Genomic DNA, 22,676 nt, shown 5'->3' with positions numbered 1-22,676 from the left:
TTCGAAAGCATCAATTCTTCGGCGCTCAGCCTTCCTATTTAGAAACAAGTCTATGGTCAGTGACACAGTGCCTGGGTTCACACAGCATGCTAACCCACACTCAGTGGTTGAGTGTGAGTCATTGTTGAATTGTGGGTTGTTCACTGAACTGTGGGTTATCATGTTGTCTGAACCAAGGACATTTTCCCCAGGGTGGCTTGTTAACCATGCAGTGTGGCTTATTTTTCTTGAACAAGCCACCTTGAAAACCCATGGTTTGTTGTTGGGTTGACCAGGGTGGTTAACAAGCTACACTACATGATTAACAAGCTGCACTGCAGAAAATGGCCTGGACCCAGACAACACACCCATGGTTCAACAACAATCCATGGTTCAACAACAACACACACTCAACCACTGAGTGTGGGTTAGTGTGTTGTGTGAACAGTGCCAGCCTGTGCATGTCTACTCATAGTTTTCAAAGGGGCTTACTCCCATTTAAGTGTGTACAGGATTGCAGCCTTAGCACTACCAATCAAAAGCCATTGTGCAGCTATTCCATCTTCTCCTCCTTAACAGATTTTTTGTAGTAAGAAAAAAGATAGAAGAAGCATCAGGAAAACATGGGAGGGTTACAGATGAAAGATGATGATGTCTGGACCTCCCCACCCCCCCACCCCCACAAACAGTGATGTGTTGAGGCGGGATGATTGCACAACATAAGCCTCATATGGAAGCACCCTTAGATTGTAATCCTATGAACACACTGTGGAGTAAGCACACACTGAACACAGGGGAACTTGCCTCCTAGCAAACATGCATAGAATTAAACTGTTAGGTGCATTGAAATAGATGGGATTAAGACAATGGAACCAATTACCTAGGGAGGTGGTGGGCTCTCCCACACTGGAGGCATTCAAGACGAGGCTGAACAGCCATCTGTCAGGGATGCTCTGACTTGGATTCCTGCATTGAGCAGGGGGTTGGACTCGATGGCCTCATAGGCCCCTTCCAGCCCTACTAGTCTATGATTCTAAGCATGCTTAACCTTCCATAGGATCAGACTATTAGGCAGCAATCTTATGCATACTTAATTGGAAGCAAATCCCACTGAATAAAGTGAGATGTACCTCCAAGTAAAAATCCATAGGATCAGGCTGCACAGCTGCAGTTTCAGGCACACATACCAGGAAGTATGTCCCACTGAAATACATGGGATTTGCTTCCAAGTGAGCATGCTTTGGACCAAGCTGTAAATGGTTTGCCTGGTTCCTCTGGCACACTCATTCTAAATACATTAGGGCCATTGTATATAAGATGACTTCCCTGGAAAGATGTAAGAAATTGCTTGAGTCATATGAATTAAAGGCGTAGGGGGACCTATTTTTGCCCTTGAGGGACTCATTGGCACCCCAGAAGCATGTTGGGGGTTGCTCACCAGCAGTGGGTGGGACTACCACCCAAAGTGAGTGGTGGCAGTTCCATTCTCCCTCTCTCTCACACACACACCCCATTCATACACACACACACACACACACAGCTTTCACACACACACACACACAGCTTTGACATACCCACATGCCAGTCATACACCCTATTCATACACACACACACACACACACACACACATCATTCAAACACATGCCTCATGGAGAGGGGGACTGCCCTTTTCTCCATGCAGAGAGAAAACAGAGTCTCCTCCTCCTCCTCAGCCAAATCTCTCTCCTTTCCACATCTCTTCCTCCATGGCTAGATCACTCTCCCTTGGGCAGACGTTTCTCCATGCAGTGAGAGGCATGTGTATGAATGGTGTGTGTGGTGTGTGTGTAAATAGGCTGTGTGACTGGAGGGGGGGGTGAGCGCACACACGCCACAGGAAATAGTATGTCTGTCTGACTGGAGGCAGCCCCTTTCTCCATGCACAGAGAAAGGAGAGAGTGACCTGGCTATGGAGGAAAAGACCCCGTCTCTTCCTCCATGGCCAGATTGCTTGCATTTCTCAGAATGCCCTCGTCAGACAGGTGGGGCTTCAGGTAAGGGGTTTCTGAGAAGCGGAGGGGCCTCCATTAGGGACTCAGTGGGCTGGATATGAAGGCCTCACAGACCTGAGGTTCCCCATCCCTGATATATGTTGACTAATGAACCCACTGCCCAGTATGACCTCCTGCCATGTAGACATTCAGTGAAAGAGATACATAAAGCAAACTATGGAAGGAATTCCTTCATTTGGCTAGATTCATGGATGAAGCATCAAGTGGTGACCTATATGTGTGAATGAGCTGTCACAGATCATGTAGTAAAGAAGTTTCAAATCACCTCACATCAGGGCTAGCCTCAGACAGAGTGAGGCAGCCACCTTACACAGCTGATTTGGGACTGCATTAATGATTGCATTTATTTTTATTGCATTTTTATGTCCAGGTAGAAACGCTTGTGGGTATTTCTGCCTCATGATCCAGGCCTTAGGTGCTGTGGTGTACCCATACCAGGGAGTCCCCTCAGGCCAGCTCACAGGAACTGTGCTTTCAGTACCTTGACTTCTGTATTTCCAGAACCGGCTGCATGGTGTTTGTTTTTCTCTATAAGCCTCTCATTATTAAAGTTGTTGTTGGTTATAAACCCTCTGTGTGGCCTTCTCTTAATGATATTGTATAGGTACTATACACTTTGGCTTGCCAGGAGAGCATGATCTGCTGTTCTGGAAGCAAAATGTCTTGGACTGGCCCTGCCTCCCATTAGCTCAAACCACAAGGATTTTCAATAAAGTCAGCCCACACTTTGAGCTGCTGGGAACAAAGTCTTACACAATCGGGTGATGAGAAAATGAAGCAAACATTGAATATGCTTGTGAGAACTTCCCACAGAAGTTCATTCTGAAAAGCAGTCTTCTCCAACCTGGTGCCCTCCAGATATGTTGAACTGCAAATTCCATGATCCCCAGCCTTTAATGTTGGCTGGTAATGATGGGAGTTGCAGTCCAACACATCTAGGAAGGCTCCTCTCTGGGAACGTTGTCCTGTGGAAGGCAGACCTTAATTTGAAGCATTTATGAACAAGGAGTGCCTTTTCCACAGGACAACTATATAAGAACAGCCATAAAATCTAAAAACTAAGTCTCTAAAATGCCCGAGAGAAGAAAAATGTCATCATCTGGTGCTGAAAAGATAACAATGTAGGTGCCAGGAGAGCCACCTTAGGAAGGGCATTCCAAAACAGGGTGCTACAACTGAACTTCATGAACCCAGTATTCAAGATCTTGTCTGATCTCGGAAGCTAAGCAGGGTCAGCCCTGGTTAGTACTTGGATGGGAGACCGCCTGGGAAGCTTCCTTCATTGAGGAGGGGATTGGACTCGATGGTCTTGTAGGCCCCTTTCAACCCTATGATTCTATGAAGATTACAATTTTCATCCACAAAAATCTGGATACATCTGGGGGATACTAACTACTGACACACTGCTTGCTGCCACCTCCTGGGTGTATGAACCCCTTGGAGAGCTGCCCATATTATTGCTAGTTAGCTTTGTCATATGTTGGCTCTTAGTATACCGGGAACAATGGAAGCAGGAGATGCTGAGGCTATATATCTTGGGTCTCCAACATGGCGTTCCTGGAGACCAGTGTGTCCACGGACACCTCTCTTGGTGACTACTATGCTCCCTGACCCTCCTGATTATTACTTTATTTCCTATGGGTTTTTATAATTAAAAAATGTTTTTCACTGGGAGGCTGGTATGCTGCAAAGTGAAGTCCTGCCTTCCAGTGCCATCTTTGAGTGGATAAGAGTGGATTTTGTTTTAAAGTTCAGGCTTCATCTCTGCCTTGTACTTAAGGTTCTTGGGAAAGCTACTTTTTTTTAGTCTCACCAGTTTGCCTTCCAGGAAATGAGTGTTTTGTGACTGGCTATGCCTGCCATGGCAGCCATTTTATGAATGGGCAACCCTCACCTCAATGACAGACATTTTGTGAGAGCACCCACAACTACGGATGTCTGTCTATCTCACTTTTGGCTTGATGGAGTTCCGCAGGGTACCCAGCCTGTTTTGCATTTGTGGACCAAGCCATGGCTTTTCCCCTGAACTCCAGTGAGCCAGACGTAATTTGTGCAAATAGTGATTTACAGCCACAATTTGTGCAAATTTACAAAATTTGCAGAAATTTTGGGCACAATTTGCACAAATTTTGGCCGCAGGCTGTGCAAATTTGCATAATTAAATTAAAATTTGCACAAATTTTAAAAATACAGAAAAATGTGAACTTGCTCGACTTGCTGGAGAATGAGTTGGGCTCTGCAGGATAAAAACGGATCTAAGTCGGGGGGGGGGGGGAATCAATGGAAGCGCATCAAGTTCTGCCACCAGCCCCAAACAGATTTCTCTGACATCCCTACCCACAACACACTTTCAAAACTCCAAATGTGACCACCAGCCCAAAAAGATTGAGGACCTTTACACTTTAGACAGCCATAACAGACAGCAGAACTTAATGTCTCAGGTTACAATTCAGAAATAGCCAAAGTAGCCCTATGTTTAAGTTCATTGCAAAACTTGGGATGGACTAGTTTACAATATGGAGTACTGACTAGATTACAGAAACTAGTTTTATCGCTTTAGGTAAGGGATGAAAAATTAGGGGCCAGCCCCTCCTCCCCAAGTGCTCACAGTGGATTGTCAGCAAGCATTGCCACTGAGCTGGCAACTGAGGATTCACTTATACTCCTCAGGAGGATGGATTTGGCTATGGGACCTCTCATTATTGATGCTGGGAACAGACCCTTCCACAAAAAGTTGGAGTTACAATAGTGGTAAGAGTATGATAGAAGAACCTCCCTCCCCCTCCTTCATGGAGTTCATAATTGGGCTTGACAAACCAATCTGTTTTCTCCCCGAAATCAAAATAAAGCTCTGCTTGCTTCAACCCAGTTACAACCCCAAACTGGGCAACTGGTTTTCATCCTGCCCCAAAGCCCCCTTACCTTGCAGCTACCTTCTTGCCCTACAGGGGTAGGCATGGGCAACTTGCAGACCACCAGATATGTTTTAGCCTACAACTCCCATCAGCCCTCACTATTGGCTATGGTAGCTAGAGCTGATCGGAGTTGTTGGCCAAAAGATCTGGATCGCCACAAGTTGCTAACGTCGGGAAAACCACTAAACCGTTCAGGTATGACCTAAATCATATCCCTGATGAATATACAGTGGAGGTGAGGAATAGATTTCAGGGATTAGACCTGATAGACAGAGTGCCTGAGGAACTATGGATGGAGGTCCGTAACATTGTTCAGGAGGCAGCAACGAAATCCGTCCCAAAGAAAAAGAAATGCAAGAAAGCCAAGTGGCTGTCTGATGAGGCTTTACAAGTAGCTGAGGAAAGAAGGGAAGCAAAAAGCAAGGGAGAAAGGGGAAGATATACCCAACTGGATGCAGAGTTCCAGAGAATAGCAAGGGGAGACAAGAAGGCCTTCTGAAATGAACAATGCAAAGAAATCGAGGAAAACAACAGAATGGGAAAGACTAGAGATCTCTTCAAGAAAATTGGAGATCTCAAGGGAACGTTCTGTGCAAAGACGGGCATGATAAAGGACAAAGAAGGCAGGGACCTAACAGAAGCAGATGAGATTAAGAAGAGGTGGCAAGAATACACAGAAGAACTATACAGGAAAGATCTGAATGTCCCTGATAGCCATGATAGTGCAGTCACTGAACTTGAGCCGGACATCCTCGAGAGTGAAGTCAAGTGGGCCTTAGGAAGCATTAGTAACAACAAAGCTAGCGGAGATGACAGTATTCCAGCTGAGCTATTTAAAATCCTAAAAGATGATGCTGTTAAAGTGCTGCATTCAATATGCCAACAAATCTGGAACACTCAACAGTGGCCACAAGACTGGAAAAGGTCAGTTGACATTCCAATTCCAAAGAAGGGCAACGCCAAAGAGTGTTCAAACTACCGCACAATTGCGCTCATTTCACATGCCAGCAAGGTGATGCTCAAAATCCTACAAGCTAGGCTTCAGCAGTATGCGAACCGAGAACTACCGGAAGTACAAGCTGGGTTTAGAAGAGGCAGAGGAACTAGAGATCAAATCGCCAACATTCGCTGCATCATGGAGAAAGCAAGAGAATTCCAGAAAAACGTCTATTTCTGCTTCATTGACTACGCTAAAGCCTTTGATTGTGTGGATCACAACAAACTGTGGCAAATTCTTAAAGTGATGGGAGTACCAGACCACCTTACCTGTCTCCTGAGAAACCTGTACGAGGGTCAAGAAGCAACAGTAAGAACCAGAGATGGAACAACCGATTGGTTCAAAATTGGGAAAGGAGTACGACAAGGCTGCATATTGTCACCCTGCTTATTTAACTTATATGCAGAGTACATCATGAGAAACGCTGGGTTGGATGAATCACAGGTCGGAATTCAGATTGCCGGGAGAATTATCAACAACCTCCGATATGCAGACGATACCACCCTAATGGCAGAAAGCGAAGAGGATCTCAAGAGCCTCTTGTTGAGGGTGAAAGAGGAGAGTGCAAAAGCTGGTTTGAAACTCAACATTAAAAAAACTAAGATCATGTCATCTGGCCCCATCACTTCCTGGCATATAGAAGGGGAAGAAATGGAAGCAGTGACAGATTTTACTTTCTTGGGCTCCAAGATCACCGCAGACGGTGACTGTAGCCATGAAATTAAAAGACGCTTGCTCCTTGGGAGGAAAGCTATGGCCAACCTAGACAGCATAGTAAGAAGCAGAGACATCACCTTGCCGACAAAGGTCCGTCTAATCAAAGCTATGGTTTTCTCAGTAGTAATGTATGGCTGTGAGAGCTGGACTATAAGGAAGGCTGAGCGCCGAAGAACTGATGCTTTCGAACTGTGGTGCTGGAGAAGACTCTTACGAGTCCCCTGGACTGCAAGGAGGTCAAATCAGTCCATCCTAAAGGAAATCAACCCTGAGTGCTCATTGGAAGGACAGATAATGAAGCTGAAGCTCCAATATTTTGGCCACCTAATGCGAAGAGAAAACTCCCTGGAAAAGACCCTGATGCTGGGAAAGACTGAAGGCAAAAGGAGAAGGGGACGGCAGAGGATGAGATGGCTAGATAGCATCATGGATGCAATGAATATGAACTTGAGCACGCTCCGGGAGAGAGCGCAGGACAGGAAGGCCTGGCATGCTATGGTCCATGGGGTCACGAAGAGTCGGACACGACTGAACGACTGAACAACAACAACAACAACCCTAAAGAAAGTATGGGAAATAATATTTAGGGAAGGAAAATGAGGGTAAATCCACAAAGGAGTCCAAGTAGGACTCTGTGAGCTGAATGGCCATGAAAACTCATTTTATTTATTTATTTATTTATTTATTTATTTATTTATTTATTTCTATACCGCCCAATAGCCGAAGCTCTCTGGGCGGTTCACAAAAACTAAAACCAAACAACACACATTAAAACAATTTAAAATATATAGAACATTAAAACCACAATATAACAATACAACCACAATAAAACCTAGCAGCAGTACAGGAGTTTAAAATACAGATTTAAAACAGCAAAGATAAAAATTTAGAAAGCTAAAATGCCTGGGAAAATACAAAGGTCTTCACCTGGCGCCGAAAGGAGTACAATGTAGGTGCCAGGCGAACCTCACTAGGGAGCTCATTCCAGAGCCGGGGTGCCACAACAGAAAAAGCCCTCCTCCTAGTAGCCACCCGCCTCACTTCCTTTGGCAGGGGCTCACGGAGAAGGGCCGCTGCTGATGATCTTAAGGTCCGGGCAGGCAAATATGGGAGGAGGCGATCTTTCAGGTAACCTGGCCCCAAGCCGTTAAGGGCTTTGAATGTTAACACCAGCACTTTGAATCGGGCCCGGAAATGGACCGGCAGCCAGTGCAGCTGGAAAAGTACTGGCGTAATATGAGCTCGCAGGCCAGTCCCTGTTAACAATCTTGCTGCCCTATTTTGGACCAGCTGAAGTTTCCAGACCGTTTTCAAAGGCAGCCCCACGTATAACGCATTGCAGTAATCCAGACGAGAAGTTATCAGAGCATGGATAACTGTAGCTAGGCTATCTCTGTCCAGATAAGGGCGTAGTTGGTATACCAGCCTAAGCTGATAAAAAGTGCTCCGTGCCACTGAGTTCACCTGTGCCTCAAGTGACAGTTCTGGATCCAAGAGCACCCCCAAACTACGAACCTGATCCTTTAGGGGGAGTGCAACCCCCTCCAGAACAGGTTGATTATCACCTAGCCGGGCAGACGAACCACCCACTAACAGTACCTCCGTCTTGTCTGGATTGAGTTTCAGTTTATTGGCCCTCATCCAGTCCATTACCGTGCCCAGGCACTGGTTCAGAACAGCCACTGCCTCACCTGGTTTTGATGAGAAAGAGAGACAGAGCTGGGTGTCATCCGCATATTGATGGCACCTCAGCCCACACCTCCGGATAACCTCCCCCAGCGGTTTCATGTAGATGTTAAACAGCATGGGGGATAGAATAGAGCCCTGCGGAACCCCATGGCACAATTGCCATGGCACAGAGCAATAATCCCCCAGCACCACCTTCTGGAATCGGCCATCCAAGTAGGAGCGGAACCACTGTAGTGCAGTGCCTCCAACTCCCAACCCAGACAACCTATCCAGAAGGATACCATGGTCGATGGTATCGAAAGCCGCTGAGAGGTCCAGGAGAATCAACAGGGTCGCACTCCCCCTGTCCCTCTCCCGGCAAAGGTCATCCCACAGGGCGACCAAGGCAGTTTCCGTTCCAAAACCAGGCCTGAAGCCCGATTGAAATGGATCTAGATAATCCGTTTCATTCAACAGTGCCTGGAGCTGTCCTACAACCACCCGCTCAAGCACCTTGCCCAGGAAGGGGATGTTGGCCACTGGCCTATAATTGTTAACATCCTCTGGGTCCAGGTTAGGCTTTTTCAGGAGTGGTCTAATTACTGCCTCTTTTAAAGCGGCAGGCACCACTCCCTCTCTCAAGGAGGAGTTTACAACCTCCTGGACCCAGCCGGACAACCCCTCCTTGTTTGATTTAATAAGCCATGAAGGGCAAGGGTCAAGCACACAAGTGGTCGATCGGACTTGGCCAAGCACCTTGTCCGCATCCTCAGGCCTCAGTAACTGAAACTCATCCAATAAAACTGGACCAGACGGTGCTCTGAACGCCTCTACCAATGGAACTGCATTAATCGTGGTGTCCAATTCATGACGAATCTGAGCGACTTTATCCTCAAAGTGCTGCGCAAACCTGTCACAGCGTGCTACCGAGGGTTCCACCGTCTCTCTCCCTGGCCCAGAATGTAACAGGCCGCGAACCACTCGGAAAAGCTCCGCCGGACGACACTGAGAAGATGCAATGCTGGTGGAAAAGAACTGCCTCTTTGCCACCCTCACCGCCACAGAGTAGGCTCGATAGTGGGCTCTTACCTGTGTTCGGTCAGACTCAGCACAAGTTTTCCTCCACCTGCGTTCTAGCCGTCTCCCCTCTTGCTTCATTGCCCTCAGCTCAGGTGTATACCAAGGAGCTGGCCGGGCTCTGCTCAGAGGCAGAGGGCGCTTGGGCGCGATCGTGTCAACCGCCCGAGTCATCTCTGCATTCCACAGAGCGACCTGGGCTTCGACAGGAGCACCAGCCATACCAGCAGGAAAATCCCCCAGAGCCCTCTGGAATCCATCGGAATCCATTAATCTCCGGGGGCGGACCATTTTAATAGGTCCCCCACCCTTGCAGAGGGGAAAGGCCGCCAGAAGTCTAAACCTCAGCAGGAAGTGATCTGACCATGACAAAGGGACAGATGTTAATTCCTCTACTTTCAGATCACCATCCTCCTGCCCAGTCAAGAAAACCAGATCAAGCGTGTGTCCTTTTATATGCGTTGGGCCAATGACATGTTGGGACAGCCCCATGGTTGTCATGGCGGCCATGAAGTCCTGAGCCGCCCCGGATACAGCGGCCTCAGCATGGAAGTTGAGATCCCCCAGGACCATCATCCTGGGGGTCCTCAACACGAAGTCCGAGACCACCTCCGTCAGCTCAGGCAGGGAGTCTGATGGGCAGCGGGGTGGGCGGTACACCAACAGAATCCCTAATCTGTCCCGGGTACCCAACACAAGGTACAGACACTCAAGATCTGCACTCGAATGAGCAGGAAGCCTGGAGAGGGAGATTGAATTCCTATAGACCACGGCAACCCCCCCTCCCCGACCCTCAAGTCGGTGTTGGTGCTGCACCGAGTACCCAGGAGGGCACAGCTGGGAGAGAGTGACCCCTCCCAGTTCCCCCACCCAGGTCTCAGTAATACATGCCAGGTCAGCCCCCTCATCCACAATCAAATCATGGATGAGGGAGGTCTTATTTTGGGCCGACCTGGCATTCAGCAGCAGCACCACCAGACCCGAGGGCAGACTGGTAAGGCTGCCAGGAACCATCAGGTTGGGGGAAGAACCAGAAGAGGGGACAGCTGTAAGGTGTCTAGCCCCTCTTCTCCTCAGCTGGCCTGTTAATCCCCCAACGCCATACCTCCCCCTGCCCGTGACCACAGTTATGGTGGCACCTCCCCCACCCCCTGAGTTGTCCAATAGTCCTCCCAGGCACATATTAAAATATTAAGATATAAAATATACAATAGTTTAAAAGAATATAAAAGAGATAAAAGAGAACAGCAGCTAAGAAGGAGCAGATAGTCCACGTTTGCCCCTTCCCCTGGTCTTTAAAGCTGCTGCCCTCTGCTGCTGCTGCTATTTGCTGCTGGTGTTGTGGCTGCTGGTGTCTCTGGAGAGGCAGGTGGGTAGATCTTGCGACTCCAAGTGCGACGCTAAGTGCGCACTTAGCGTCGCACTTGGCGCGACGCCGAGGCGCACGCCGAGGCGCTGCCTCTGGCAGCCCCGCCTTAAGTACCTGTGTCAACTCATTTGACAGAGGAATGAAAAACTGGGAAGGTGGAAGCATGGAATGGAATATTCTGAATAGGAGCATTCCACACTGCAGCATTTTGTTGGAAATGACACTTATCATGATTAACAGCCATTGACAGACCACTCTGATAAACTCCTCTGAATTTTAGCACATTTCGGATTTCATGTTTCAGCTACAAAACCAGATGCCTGGAAATGATCATAGACAGCAAAGAGCAGCTTCTGCTTTCATATTGTGTGAAATGCTGACTGAAATAGTGCTGCTTTCTGTGAAGAAGAACTAAATCACTCCCACTCAAAGCCACAAATTATCGGATTGTGGTAGTTTTTAAAAGATACAGTACTCTAACTTGCAAAGAGAAAGCCCACAGTCCAACACAGAATTAGATACAGTTTTAAGTCCATTGATTCCAACAGGGATTTAATGATGCCCGATTCAGTGTTGGATTGCGGTCAAAAAGAGGATGTCTTCATTTAACAGCCAGGTTGGGCAACCACCTCTTTGGAGAAAAGGATTTGAGACTGAACTTGTTGCCACACCAAGACTGCTCAGTGACAACATCAGGGGGTTTTCACTTTTTTCAGTGGTGTATTGGGAGGGGGAACGCAGGGGACAACTTTTTTTCAGGGCAGGAGCAATGATGTAATCTGCCGGAGAACCAGCTTTATTGAAATACATGAGATAAACACAGCTTCCTGTATTTTTGGACTCTCCTTGGGAACATAGCTATGATGATGATTTACCACTACACCACCGAGATTGTTATTTTTAAATTATCATGCACAGGTAAAAATCTAGTACTTTTAAATAAGACAGTGCCTCCACTGCAGAGCCTAACCAGTGCATTATTTTTCCGTAATTAACTGCAGCCTGAAATATTTCTAGTAACATCTTTGATGGGCAAAGTCTTACTGACTCACACAACTCTTTTCTCTATGAAATCAGAATTAGCTAGAAACATTTTAAGTCCAAAATAGTGTGGATAGAAGCCAGCCAATGGTCTCCTCCCACCACCACTGATATCTGTGAAGTTATTTCCTCATTGTCATTTTTCAGAGCAAACTTTGGCAGCAATTTCCTGTTTCTGTCTGAGAACTGGTTCTAATCAGAGCACGTTGTCTTCTCAAGGTGAAGCGCTTATAGTAGAAGCAACAGAGCAGGACCACAAGGCATGAAAGGTAAGTCCCAGTGCTTATAAGATACTGAGAGAGACATCTCTTGTGTTGTTTGGTGCTATTGCACATGGCCACCTCATGGTTTCTAACTAGAAGATCAGACTGCATAGAGAAGACTGTTTAATATCATCATACAAAAAGATGAGACAAAAAGTTCCCTCTTGACAGATAATGACACAGACTATTGCAAATCTGATGTTTTCATAGATTGCTTGGGAAGGAATGGCAACTTTTAAAAGCAATAAATAAACAAGCAGGCCAATTATCTATAATTGATGGCCTAGGACAGGGGTGGACAGGAGGCAGGTCTCCAGATGCTTTGGACTTTTAACTCCCAGAAGCCCCTGCCAGCATGGCCAATGGCCAGAAATGCTGAGAGCTGAAGTCTCAACACATCTGGAGATCAACTTTCTGCCCACCATTGGAGACTAGGACCATCATTGGAGTCTTGAGTGAGTAGATTGACTCTCACTGCTGGTAGCTAGCCAAAGGTAGTGTGACAGAAGGAGCAAGCTGGCCTTTTCCTTGGCCAGGGGTTGATATGGGCAGGTGAACAGCCATTAATGGGTCCCTCCAGTAAATCCTTTTAGAACCCAATGATGGGCCGCTAACATACAATCAGTTGGGTAAACCTTTGTGAGCCCCCATTTTCTGGTACCTTTTCCTGGTAAAAACACTGCCCTTATTTTCCATTTTGGAGGATGCCTTTTCAAAATGTTAATGTGCACGCACATATGTGCAATAAAGCTCTTCAGGTTCTAGTGCTCCCCCTACTCTTTAGATCAGGGGTGCAGAACCTCTTTCAGTCCTAGGGTCAAATTCCATTTTGGAGAAGCTCTCAGAGGCTTCATTCCAAGGGCAAGTGGGGCCATAAGTAAAAGGGGTGGGACCAAGATACCATGATATTTTAGCTTAAAGCTCTTGCTTCCCGTAACTAAGCCTTGGGAGAAGCACTTCAGCTTTTTAGAATGGAGAAAAAACTGCACAAAAGCCAGGAAACCATCAAATGATTGGTGGCTGAGTAAAGGCAGTGAGGCAAGAGGAAGCAGGCATTGCCTTCTGGGGGCCCCTGGAGGGCTAGATTTGGCCCCCAGGCCTGCTTTAGATGTTACATCTCTGAAGATGCCACCACAATTCAGCAGCAAATTGTTACAGAGGCCAAAGAGGGACAAATTTAGCTTGTTCTCAAGCTAAATTTGTCTCTTTTCAGTCTCTCGTATGGTTTGCCAGCAAAATTTGGTGGCACCAAATTTTGGGGTGAGGGCCACACTAGAGGCCAGGGGGCTGCATGTGGCTCATGAGCCACATATTTACCACTCCTGCTTTATGGGGATACGTGAAAAAAGGATTTCCTACTACTGCGGAGAGGATATATCTGATGAGTTCTGCTCTGATTATTTGCCTTTAATTGCTCCATGAGTATATGATGGCTCTGTGTTTTTATTGTGTTGTTTGTTTATTACATTAGCCAATGCTCTCTGAGCAGGTCACACAAATTAAAAGCATAAAATACAAAATGATAAAACATAAGATAAATGATCAAACAGATATAAAACCTTAAAAATTAAAATAAAATAAAAACAAAGGCTGGATCTACACTTACCGCCTTTTTTCGCTTCCAATTAGGGATGGCAGAGAATTCCACCATGGATCTTGCTGAGGCTGAATGCCAGTGCATTCGGCCCCCCGAAATCTGTGGCAGAATGGCCTGCCACCCCCGCCCGCCACCCCGCAGATCCCCCCTGTGACGGGACTTACCTGGGGCAGATCTTCCAGGCGGCGGCAGCAGCTCCGGCGGCAGCTTCAGCGGCGGCGGCTGCAGCAGCTGGTCTTCCGAAGACCAGCCACCGCCATTTGCAGTCTTGTCGGGTTTCTTTTTTTTTTTTTTACAAAACATGATAGGCTACGTAAAGACTTATGTAGCCTATCACGTCTGGCTTTAAAAAAAAAACCGCTTACGCAAATGGCGGCGGCTACAGCCGCCGCCATTTGCATTCCTTACTTTTGGCCGTCTTAGTCCATGTAAATATTTACGTAGACTAAGACGGCGAAAATAAGGGGAACGCAAATAGGCGGCTCTGCGGAATCCCCGCAGAGCAGAGCTGGCCGGCCAGGATTCCGGGGTGAGGGACGGAGTGCCTCCCCCCCCAGCGGAACCCAGCGGAGCCAGGTAAGGGGAGTTTCGTACATCCCAACTTCCAATGAGGTTTCACCGCCCACCTTTCACACTACGCAGTACCCGCCTCGAATTGGAACCGGAATTTCCCACTTCCGTGCTCCCACTTTCAATACCCCAATATCCCGGTGTTTCCCCTTAATGTGCTCTGATTTCCCGCCTTCACTACCGTATCTGGTCATAGTCCCCTCCCCTGCCTGTCCATATACGGCGGTGTTTGTATTTCCCTCCTGTCCAATCACAGCTCTCGATGGCCCCATGTCTTCTTCCAGCTACTGATTGCATAGCTTCCTCAGCAGCCCCCGTTTCCTCAGCAACAAGCAAAGGGCTGGATGTGTGCACGCTTGTCTGATCTCGGAAGCTAAGAGAGGTCAGCCCTGGTCAGTAGTTGGATCTTGGATGGGCGACCGCCTGGGAATCACGCTTCCTGCACTGAGCAGGGGGTTGTTCTATCCCTTAAAATGAGACTACGTTTTATCCCCTCCTATCCCCGGCTCCTGTTTGTTTGTTTGTTTAAATTAAGGCGTTATCCTCGCAGAATCGGGGCTTCTCCGCAATGTTTTTTTTTCTAATTCAGGCATGATCTTTGAAGATTCAAAGTTGTGGAGCTTCACAACTTTGAATCTTCAAAGATCATGCCTCAATTAGAAAAAACAACATCGCGGGGAAGCCCTGATTCTGCGAGGATAACGCCTTAATTTAAAAAGAATAAAACAGGAGCGGGGGATAGGAGGGGGTAAAACTTAGTCTCCTTTGAAGGAATAGAACAACCCCCTGCTCAGTGCAGGAAGCCTGATTCCCAGGCGGTCGGCCATCCAACTACTGACCGGGGCTGACCCTGCTTAGTATCCGAGACCAGACAAGCGCGCGCAGGAAAACAGCACAGCGCTCGAGTGTGAGCCGAGGTCGCGCATTCAATGAAGCACTGCAACAGGGAAAATGGGTGAGTGTGAATAATCACGTTTTAATGCGAGAGCGTTTAACCCGATGGGACACCGAATTCATTGCGATGGCGGGCGCAATGTAGATTGGCCCGAAGTAAGAATCAGAGTAAAAACCAGGAGCAGTGTGAAGATCTAAAAACACAAGAACATTTTATTTATTTATGTATTTATTTATTTATGTATTTATTTATTTATTTATTTACAATATTTATATACTGCTCCTCATCAGAAGATTTCGGAGCGGTGAACAAAAGAATAAAGCAACGTTTAAATTAGTTAAAACACTTTTTAAAAAAGACAAACCCCAACAAAGTGGGGTTTAACAAACCACGGTTGGTCATGCAAGGAAGGCCTCTTGAAATAACAATGTCTTCAGGAGGCACCGGAAGGAACATAATGTTGGCACCTGCCGGACGTCTAAAAGTAGGGAATTCCACAGGAAGGGGGCCACCACACTGAAGGCTCTTCTCCTGGTGGACTCCTACTGGGCCATGAGTCTATGTGGAACCGCCAGGAACATGCCCTCTGATGACCTCAGTGACCGGACAGGTTGGTAAGGAAGGAGGCGCTCTCTCAGGTATCCTGGTCCCAAGTTGTTTAAGGTATTAAGTACTAATACCTTAAACCTGGCCTGGTAGCGAATAGGCAGTCAGTGCAGCTCCCTCAGCAAAGGAGGTATTACAAACAAAACAAAATTAAAAAGTGTGGAAAAATAAAAAGCTTGTCACTTCATGCCAAAAAGACCACCATATAGGAGCCAGGAATGCTTCTCTGGTGATTTATGGGTTTCAATGCTCTATGAATAGTATGGTTCTGTATTATTATTGTTTTGTTTTTATTGCTTTATAACTGGTTATTTATTTATTTGGCTTTACATGTTTTCTCCTTAGCTGCTTTGGTTTCTCTTCAAAATATATATTTTATTTAATTATTTTAAAATAAATAAAATATATACATTGGGTTGGATTCAGACTTAGTCATACGTAGAGTAGACCCATTGAAAATGATGGGACTTAAGTTAGTCCCATGATTTCAATGGGTCTGCTCTAAGTATGACATTAGGCAGCGTCCAACAGGGCCATTGAGCACGCGGCCGCTCCTTCCGATTCGACTGTGCAAGCATGATCCACCGCTTGCACACACAAAAATTAACATTTCCTATAGGAAGCCCCCAAATGAGCAAAAACGCTTGTTGCTGGATCAAAACAGCTTGGTGGAACTCCCTTATGCAAGCTCTGCTGATCTGCTCCATTCCAGAAACGGCGTTTCCCCTCATTTCCAGTTGTTCCTGGAGGTACCAAATCTCCATTACACAAGCAGTGGGTCTCACTTGTAGAACAGAATCAGTGGGGTCACAAGAGAATCAGCATGGCCACAGCACTTTGTTGGATACTGCCAATTGTCTGGATCCAATCCATTATATTTTATGCAATTCAGAGTTAACTTATAAAATTCGCTGCCACGAGGCATGGTATTGACCACTATCTTAGTTGACCTTTTCCCCAAGGGACAGACAGACAGTTCCATGGAGGCTTGGTCTATCAGTAGATATTAGCTATGTGGAACCTGCATGTTCCACTAAATGGAACCTGCATGTGCAGAGGCAGTATACCTCTGAATACCAGATCCTGGGGAAATACAATGGGGGATGCCTTCGTGTCCTGCCTAGGTGCTAGGCGTATTGAACCTCTGGGCCAAATGCCATTTCAGAGACACTCTTGGGGGCCACAGTCCAGTGGCCCAAGGAAAACGGCCAAAAATATTCCCCCAAACAGCATATTTTAGCTTAAAGCTCTTACTGCTAGTCACTAAACCTTAGGAGAAACATTTCAACCCTTTAGAATAAGAAAAAAAAATGCAAACGCTAGGAAACCACCCAATGATTGGTGGTCAGGGAAAAGGGTATGGTAATCTAGGGAATCCCAGAGGGCTGACTTAAGGGCCACAGGTGGGCTGGATTTGACCCCTGGGCCTGAAGTTCTCCTGCTCTGGGCTTACAGACAGCATCTAGCTGGTTACTGTTGGAAACAGGATGCTAAGGGCACTTCTATCTGATGCGGCAGGACTCTTTTCTTATGTTAACATCGCAAAATTCTCTACAATGTCTTCTTTAGTCTCTCTCTCTCTCTCTCTCTCTCTCTCTCTCTCTCTCTCATTTTGGATTCCTCCTACATGTAGTCCTGAGAGATGCCAAAACCTTTTGAGACCAAATTGAAATTGATACTATTCTTCTCTCACTCTTGAGATTTTTCTTGGCTAGGTACTTCTCCTATACCTAATTCATTTAAAACCCAATAGCTAATCCTTCGTGCCGCAGGTCTCCTTCCTTTAAGCTGGGAATTGAATGGACTTGAAGTCATCAGAAATGACAGACGCAGGCCTTTCATTATTTCCATCATTTCACTACTACTTTTGCTTTGAGTTTCTGTTTATCTGTTTCTCCTTTCAAAGTAGCAAAATAAACCATCTAATTCTATCTTTTTTTTTTCCCTTGCAGCAGAATGGGGAAGAAATCAATGAATGGAATCCTTGCTTTTTGATGAAGAGCTTGTGATTTGCTCTTCTGTATCCCAACTGGTCTGGGGACAATAAGAACCCATAAACGTCCTTATCTGTCCAGCTGAAGTCAGCCAGTTCTGACAGAAACAATGAACTCTACTGAATGTAATACTACATGTGACATAGATCACGAACTAGATGAATATTTGTTTCCTGTTCTCTACAGCATTTTGATTATTATCAGCATTCCTGCCAACTGCACAGCTCTTTCCATATCTTGCTGCCAAGTGAAGAAAAAAAATGAGCTGGGCATCTATCTCCTCTGTTTAACTTTGGCTGACCTACTCTACACATTGACCCTGCCTCTGTGGATTTATTATGCTCAGAAAAGGGATGACTGGACATTTTCTGAAGAACTTTGCAAGATGTCTGCATTCCTCAAGTACCTGAATTATTACACCAGCTCAGGATTTCTCACCTGCATTTCCCTTGATAGATATCTAGCTGTAGTCCACCCACTGAGGTTCCATTATTTGCGAACGAGAAGATTTGCCTTGCTTATCTCTGCCTTAGTTTGGGCCTTTGAAATTATGTCAAATTATCAGATTCTAAAACACCGTGAAACATTTAGTAAGGTTCACCGAAACCACATCAGCCATACTTTATGTTATGATACATACCCTCTAGAAAAATGGCAAGCTTGGTTAAATTTTTACCGCGTTGCAGTGGGGTATGCAATCCCTTTGGCTATCATGGTGTTCTGCTATCAGAAAATATACAGAGCTGTGAAGCATAATCAAGCAACCCAAGACAGTGACAAGAAGAAAATCAACCACTTATTGATGAGCATCGTCATCACTTTCTTTTTATGCTTCACTCCCTATCATGTTGTTCTGTTTATGCGCAGTATCTCTGAGCCATGTGACTGCAAATCTGCCAAGATTTGGTTTACCCCCTATAGAATTACAACTGCATTGACGAGCATAAATTGTATAGCTGACCCAATTCTTTATTGCTTTGTGAGTGAAACTGGAAGAACAGATATCTGGAACATGTTCAAATGTGGCTCTTCTGTGAGCCAAACAGATGCACAACAGTCACAAAATGTTGCTGTGACCAATACATCACAGGATAGAACCACAAACATTACAGAAACAGCAACCTTCATTTAAGCCTTAATGCAACACACTGCCAAAGTAAAACTTGATGGAGGCAGAGAGGTCTTATTCTTCCCATTTTTGTAGTATCGGGTTGAAAACAGAGGGCTGGCTTCTGTAGGTTGACATGTCTTTAACCCACTGAGTTCACCTGCAGCTCTTTCTGCTCTGCCTCAGGAGGGAAGAGCATGGAACTTGGACTATGTCTCATCATCTACCAATAGCCAGAAGAGAACACCACACAAACACCTGTGAATCCTTAATGTTTTACATTGTGATGGAGTGTAATTATTTTAAGGTTCTTTGGGAGTATAAATTTGGGAGAAAAACAATATAAATTGTATTCACAAAGACAATTTTATTTTATAAAGCAAATTATCTTCTGCTCACAGAGAGGCTATTTGATAGCTTGTGCTAGATCATTGTGTCAGAAAAGTGGAACTAAATCCAGTGATGTAGTGGTTATTTTGACGTGCAGACACTCATCATGACAGTTCCCATAGCCACGCCCCCAAGGAGTCCAAAAAATGCAGGTAGCTGTGTTGATCCATATCAACAAACTCGTTCTAGCAATTCTCATCTCCACCAGGCACAGGCCTTTGTATAGCTAATGGGTCTTAATTGACCATTCCCATGCCACTGGAAAATATTTGGCATTACAACAGGGAAGACAATAGTATATTGTTGCTGGATAAATTCATTCCCCCTCAACTACCGTAAAGATTGCAGGTAAACTCGGAGGGAAGAGGGAAGTCTGAGGGGTTTGGCAGTTAACGTCAGCGTCCCTTGTAATAAAAATATACTGGCACAGGATCCCTAGGAGCCCTGGCTCCACTACACCACTAAATCGAAAGATGTTCCTAGGGGAAATAAAAGCATAAGGACTGCTACAGAAGTTACCTGTTATACCATTATGTGAACTCTTCCACTAGAGCTTAAGCAAGGATTTGCAGAATGACAGTGGCTATCTCCCTTCTGCTCACAGTTCTTCTGAAATAATTCATAGCCAGTAAACACAATCAAAGCTATATACTTTTCTACCAACTGGTGCTCAGAGACTAAGGCCCTACAGTCAGCATTTCACTGGCCTGGAGAATTTCTGGTAACTAACCACAGGATGTAATATCAGAAAAAGTTACTGTCTTCAGTGTTTTTTATAATTTCTGTACTTTCTGTTATATATACTTTTTTAGAAAATAAAGGCACAGAGAGAGAGAGAAAGAGAGAGAGAGAGAGAGAGAGAGAGAAATAAAAGGTGTTCTTTCAAAGGGGGAAATGCACTGAACAAATATGTGTTCTTAAATTACAAAAAGGTCCCTATTTTAATGGGTTCCTTTATTTTCCAGGGGAAAATTAATGTCAAAGACATTGTAATGAGAATATTAAGAAAATGGGTGTTCAACTTACTTTTTTTTAAGCCTCGGGGAAAAAAGCTAATGCTGTCACAGGAAAATCTAAATAATGTTCAAGAGAATGCTGCCTCCAGTATCAAAAGCAGTATGCCTGCATACACCAGTTGCTGGGAAACATGGGTGGCAGGGTGCTGTTGCGCTCATGTCCTGCTTGTGGGTTTCCCATGGGCAGCTCTTTGACCACTGTGTGAACAGAATGCTGGACTAGATGGAGCCTTGGTCTGATCCAGCAGGGCTCTTCTTATGTTCTTACGTGCTTTAGCTTATTAAACCAGGGCTTGCACATAGGGCTAGCATCATGGGTCAGCATCACCAGCCACTTGCCAAGACCTACACTCTTGACAAGGGCCCCAGTGCTGACTTCCAGAGCCTGGTGGACCTGTTCTACTGCTGCTCCCTATTCACCTGCCCACTCATGGGTTTTTTTTTCTTTTTTTCTTTCTTTAACTCTAAAGTAAGTTCAGGGAGCCTAATCCAGATTAGGGGGGTGGGGAGGACCTGTGATTTTCATTGCGAAAAGTTATCCATTCATTTTAATGGACCACTTTTTGGCAAGTAAAATTACAGGTGAGTTTAGGGTGCACGATGGTGACCATAAGAAGATCTGTACTAGGTGAGACATTCCTAGGGTGGCCATGTATCCTACTGTTCTGTTGGAAGGCATCCTCTGTTGGAAGGGCTGTCCAATGCATGTCCAGTTTAAAGACTGACCACTGTCAGAAGGGAAAGCCTGGAGGGGCCTTGAAGTTGCACATCAACACTTAGCACCTGATCAGCAGGCTGAGCGGGCACACAAGTCACCTGGTCAGTCTTCCCCGTTATGCTTGATGGGAATTATTTGATATTGCTGCCTCCTGTTAAAAAGGCAGTTAGCAGGGAAAAACAAAAGGCAGAACAGAATGAGTGTTTGCCAGTCCCACATGCACACAAAAGGCAAAAAGAGAGAGACCGTACCCTTCTTCAGTGGAGAAAAGGCAAAATAGTTTACTCACATTTTCTTGCATAAAATTCAAGTACAGTGTATCGTTTCAGTCAATGTTTGTTCAATCCATTTCTTTGTGTGCCTTTACACAGGCAGGAGAGAAAGCAATTCATGTCCTCCCAGCAACAGAGGAAAGCAGAGGGGAGCAGGGGAGGAAGGAAGAGGAGGAGCACGAAGCCACTCGTAGGTTATAGAGATCCTAAGGTTACCTATGTCCAAAATTCCCATCCATTAACTACCTAACTACCAAACCACCCTCTTCATGTAACTTGTAGATGAGGTTGCAATATTCCCAACAATGGTGAGGAGGTGTGCTGTATTTCTATTTAAATCCTCGTGATTATTTTTTACCATAAGGAAGGCTGAGCAAAGGAAGATAGATGCTTTCGAACTGTGGTGTTGGAGGAAAATTCTGAGAGTGCCTTGGACTGCAAGGAGATCAAACCAGTCCATACTTCAGGAAATAAAGCCAGACTGCTCACTTGAGGGAATGATATCAAAGGCAAAACTGAAGTACTTTGGCCACATAATGAGAAGACAGGACACCCTGGAGAAGATGCTGATGCTAGGGAAAGTGGAAGGCAAAAGGAAGAGGGGCCGACCAAGGGCAAGATGGAGGGATGATATTCTGGAGGTGATGGACCCGACCTTGGGGGAGCTGGGGGGTGGTGACAGCCAACAGGAAGCTCTGGCCTGGGCTGGTCCATGAAGTCACGAAGAGTCAGAAGTGACTGAACGAATAAACAACAAAGTTATCTTTAAACTTATTTTTAAAATGTAGGATACATGGCCACCCTTGGAATCATCTAAGTTAGGATACATCTGCTCACCATGGTCATGATACACTCTAAACGGACCTATACTTTTCATTGCCAAAAAGTGGTCCATAAAAATGAATGGATTAGCACATGCAAATCTGATGCAAATCAGTGCCCTCTTTTCTCACTTTTTGGTGATGAATTTCCTCTTTTGCTAATAATGCATGCTGGACCACCCTCCTCCTTAACCATGAAAATATGAGGAGTGTGGAGTTGTCAACTTTTGATTTAAAAAATGATGTCCCCTTGATGGGGCCAGGGGCTTAAGTCAGGGCAGGCAAAACCAGAGCAGAATATGATGGGTTCTGGGTGGAGTTCATTAGAATCTGAGAATGCATATAGACTGAGCCTGGAAGAAGCTTGGCTTTTCAGAGTCCAGTGATGGTTACTTGCAGGCCTGGAATCTGCAAACAGCATCCACAGGCAGCCACGCAAAGGGCCAAAGTAGACATGATGCTAAAAGCATCACTGGCAATCACATCTCTGTTTGTTTTTAAAATCCATTGTAGGAGCAGGAGGGATATTTGTCAGGGCTGCAGAATGTGAGGAAGGAAAGTTTCACTCTTTCTTCTCCTGCCAAGGTCCCACTGAAAATACTCGCCACGCAC

The 22,676-nt window shown here is 45.7% G+C and overlaps 2 protein-coding genes across 3 annotated transcripts in view; one reads left to right on the top strand and one right to left on the bottom strand.

Annotated features, from left to right (window-relative positions):
- Positions 1 to 21,349, bottom strand: part of GALC (galactosylceramidase) — a 90,968-nt gene extending 69,619 nt beyond the window's left edge. The window contains exon 1 of the mRNA XM_084841212.1: positions 21,261 to 21,349. Coding sequence (XP_084697338.1) covers positions 21,261 to 21,272 — 12 coding nt within the window. The 5' untranslated portion in view covers positions 21,273 to 21,349. The remainder of the gene's footprint in view (positions 1 to 21,260) is intronic.
- Positions 11,947 to 20,103, top strand: GPR65 (G protein-coupled receptor 65). 2 transcript variants are annotated; one of them, XM_084826949.1, is made up of 2 exons: positions 11,947 to 12,083; positions 17,698 to 20,103. In XM_084826949.1, the coding sequence occupies exon 2, from the start codon at positions 17,849 to 17,851 to the stop codon at positions 18,869 to 18,871; it is 1,023 nt and encodes a 340-aa protein (XP_084683075.1). In that variant the 5' UTR covers positions 11,947 to 12,083; positions 17,698 to 17,848; the 3' UTR covers positions 18,872 to 20,103. The 2 variants fall into 2 exon arrangements, with proteins under 2 accessions (XP_084683075.1, XP_084683084.1); XM_084826958.1 differs by having other exon boundaries at positions 11,986 to 12,083; positions 17,701 to 20,076.
- Positions 21,350 to 22,676: the final 1,327 nt, after the last annotated feature.

This window comes from Heloderma suspectum, chromosome 1 (genome assembly GCF_057233095.1).
Source record: "Heloderma suspectum isolate Gila_16-S chromosome 1, 16-S_ref, whole genome shotgun sequence".
Classification (NCBI taxonomy): domain Eukaryota; kingdom Metazoa; phylum Chordata; class Lepidosauria; order Squamata; family Helodermatidae; genus Heloderma; species Heloderma suspectum.
Note: the sequence above shows the minus strand (reverse complement) of the source record. Positions and strands in the feature narration are given on the sequence as shown.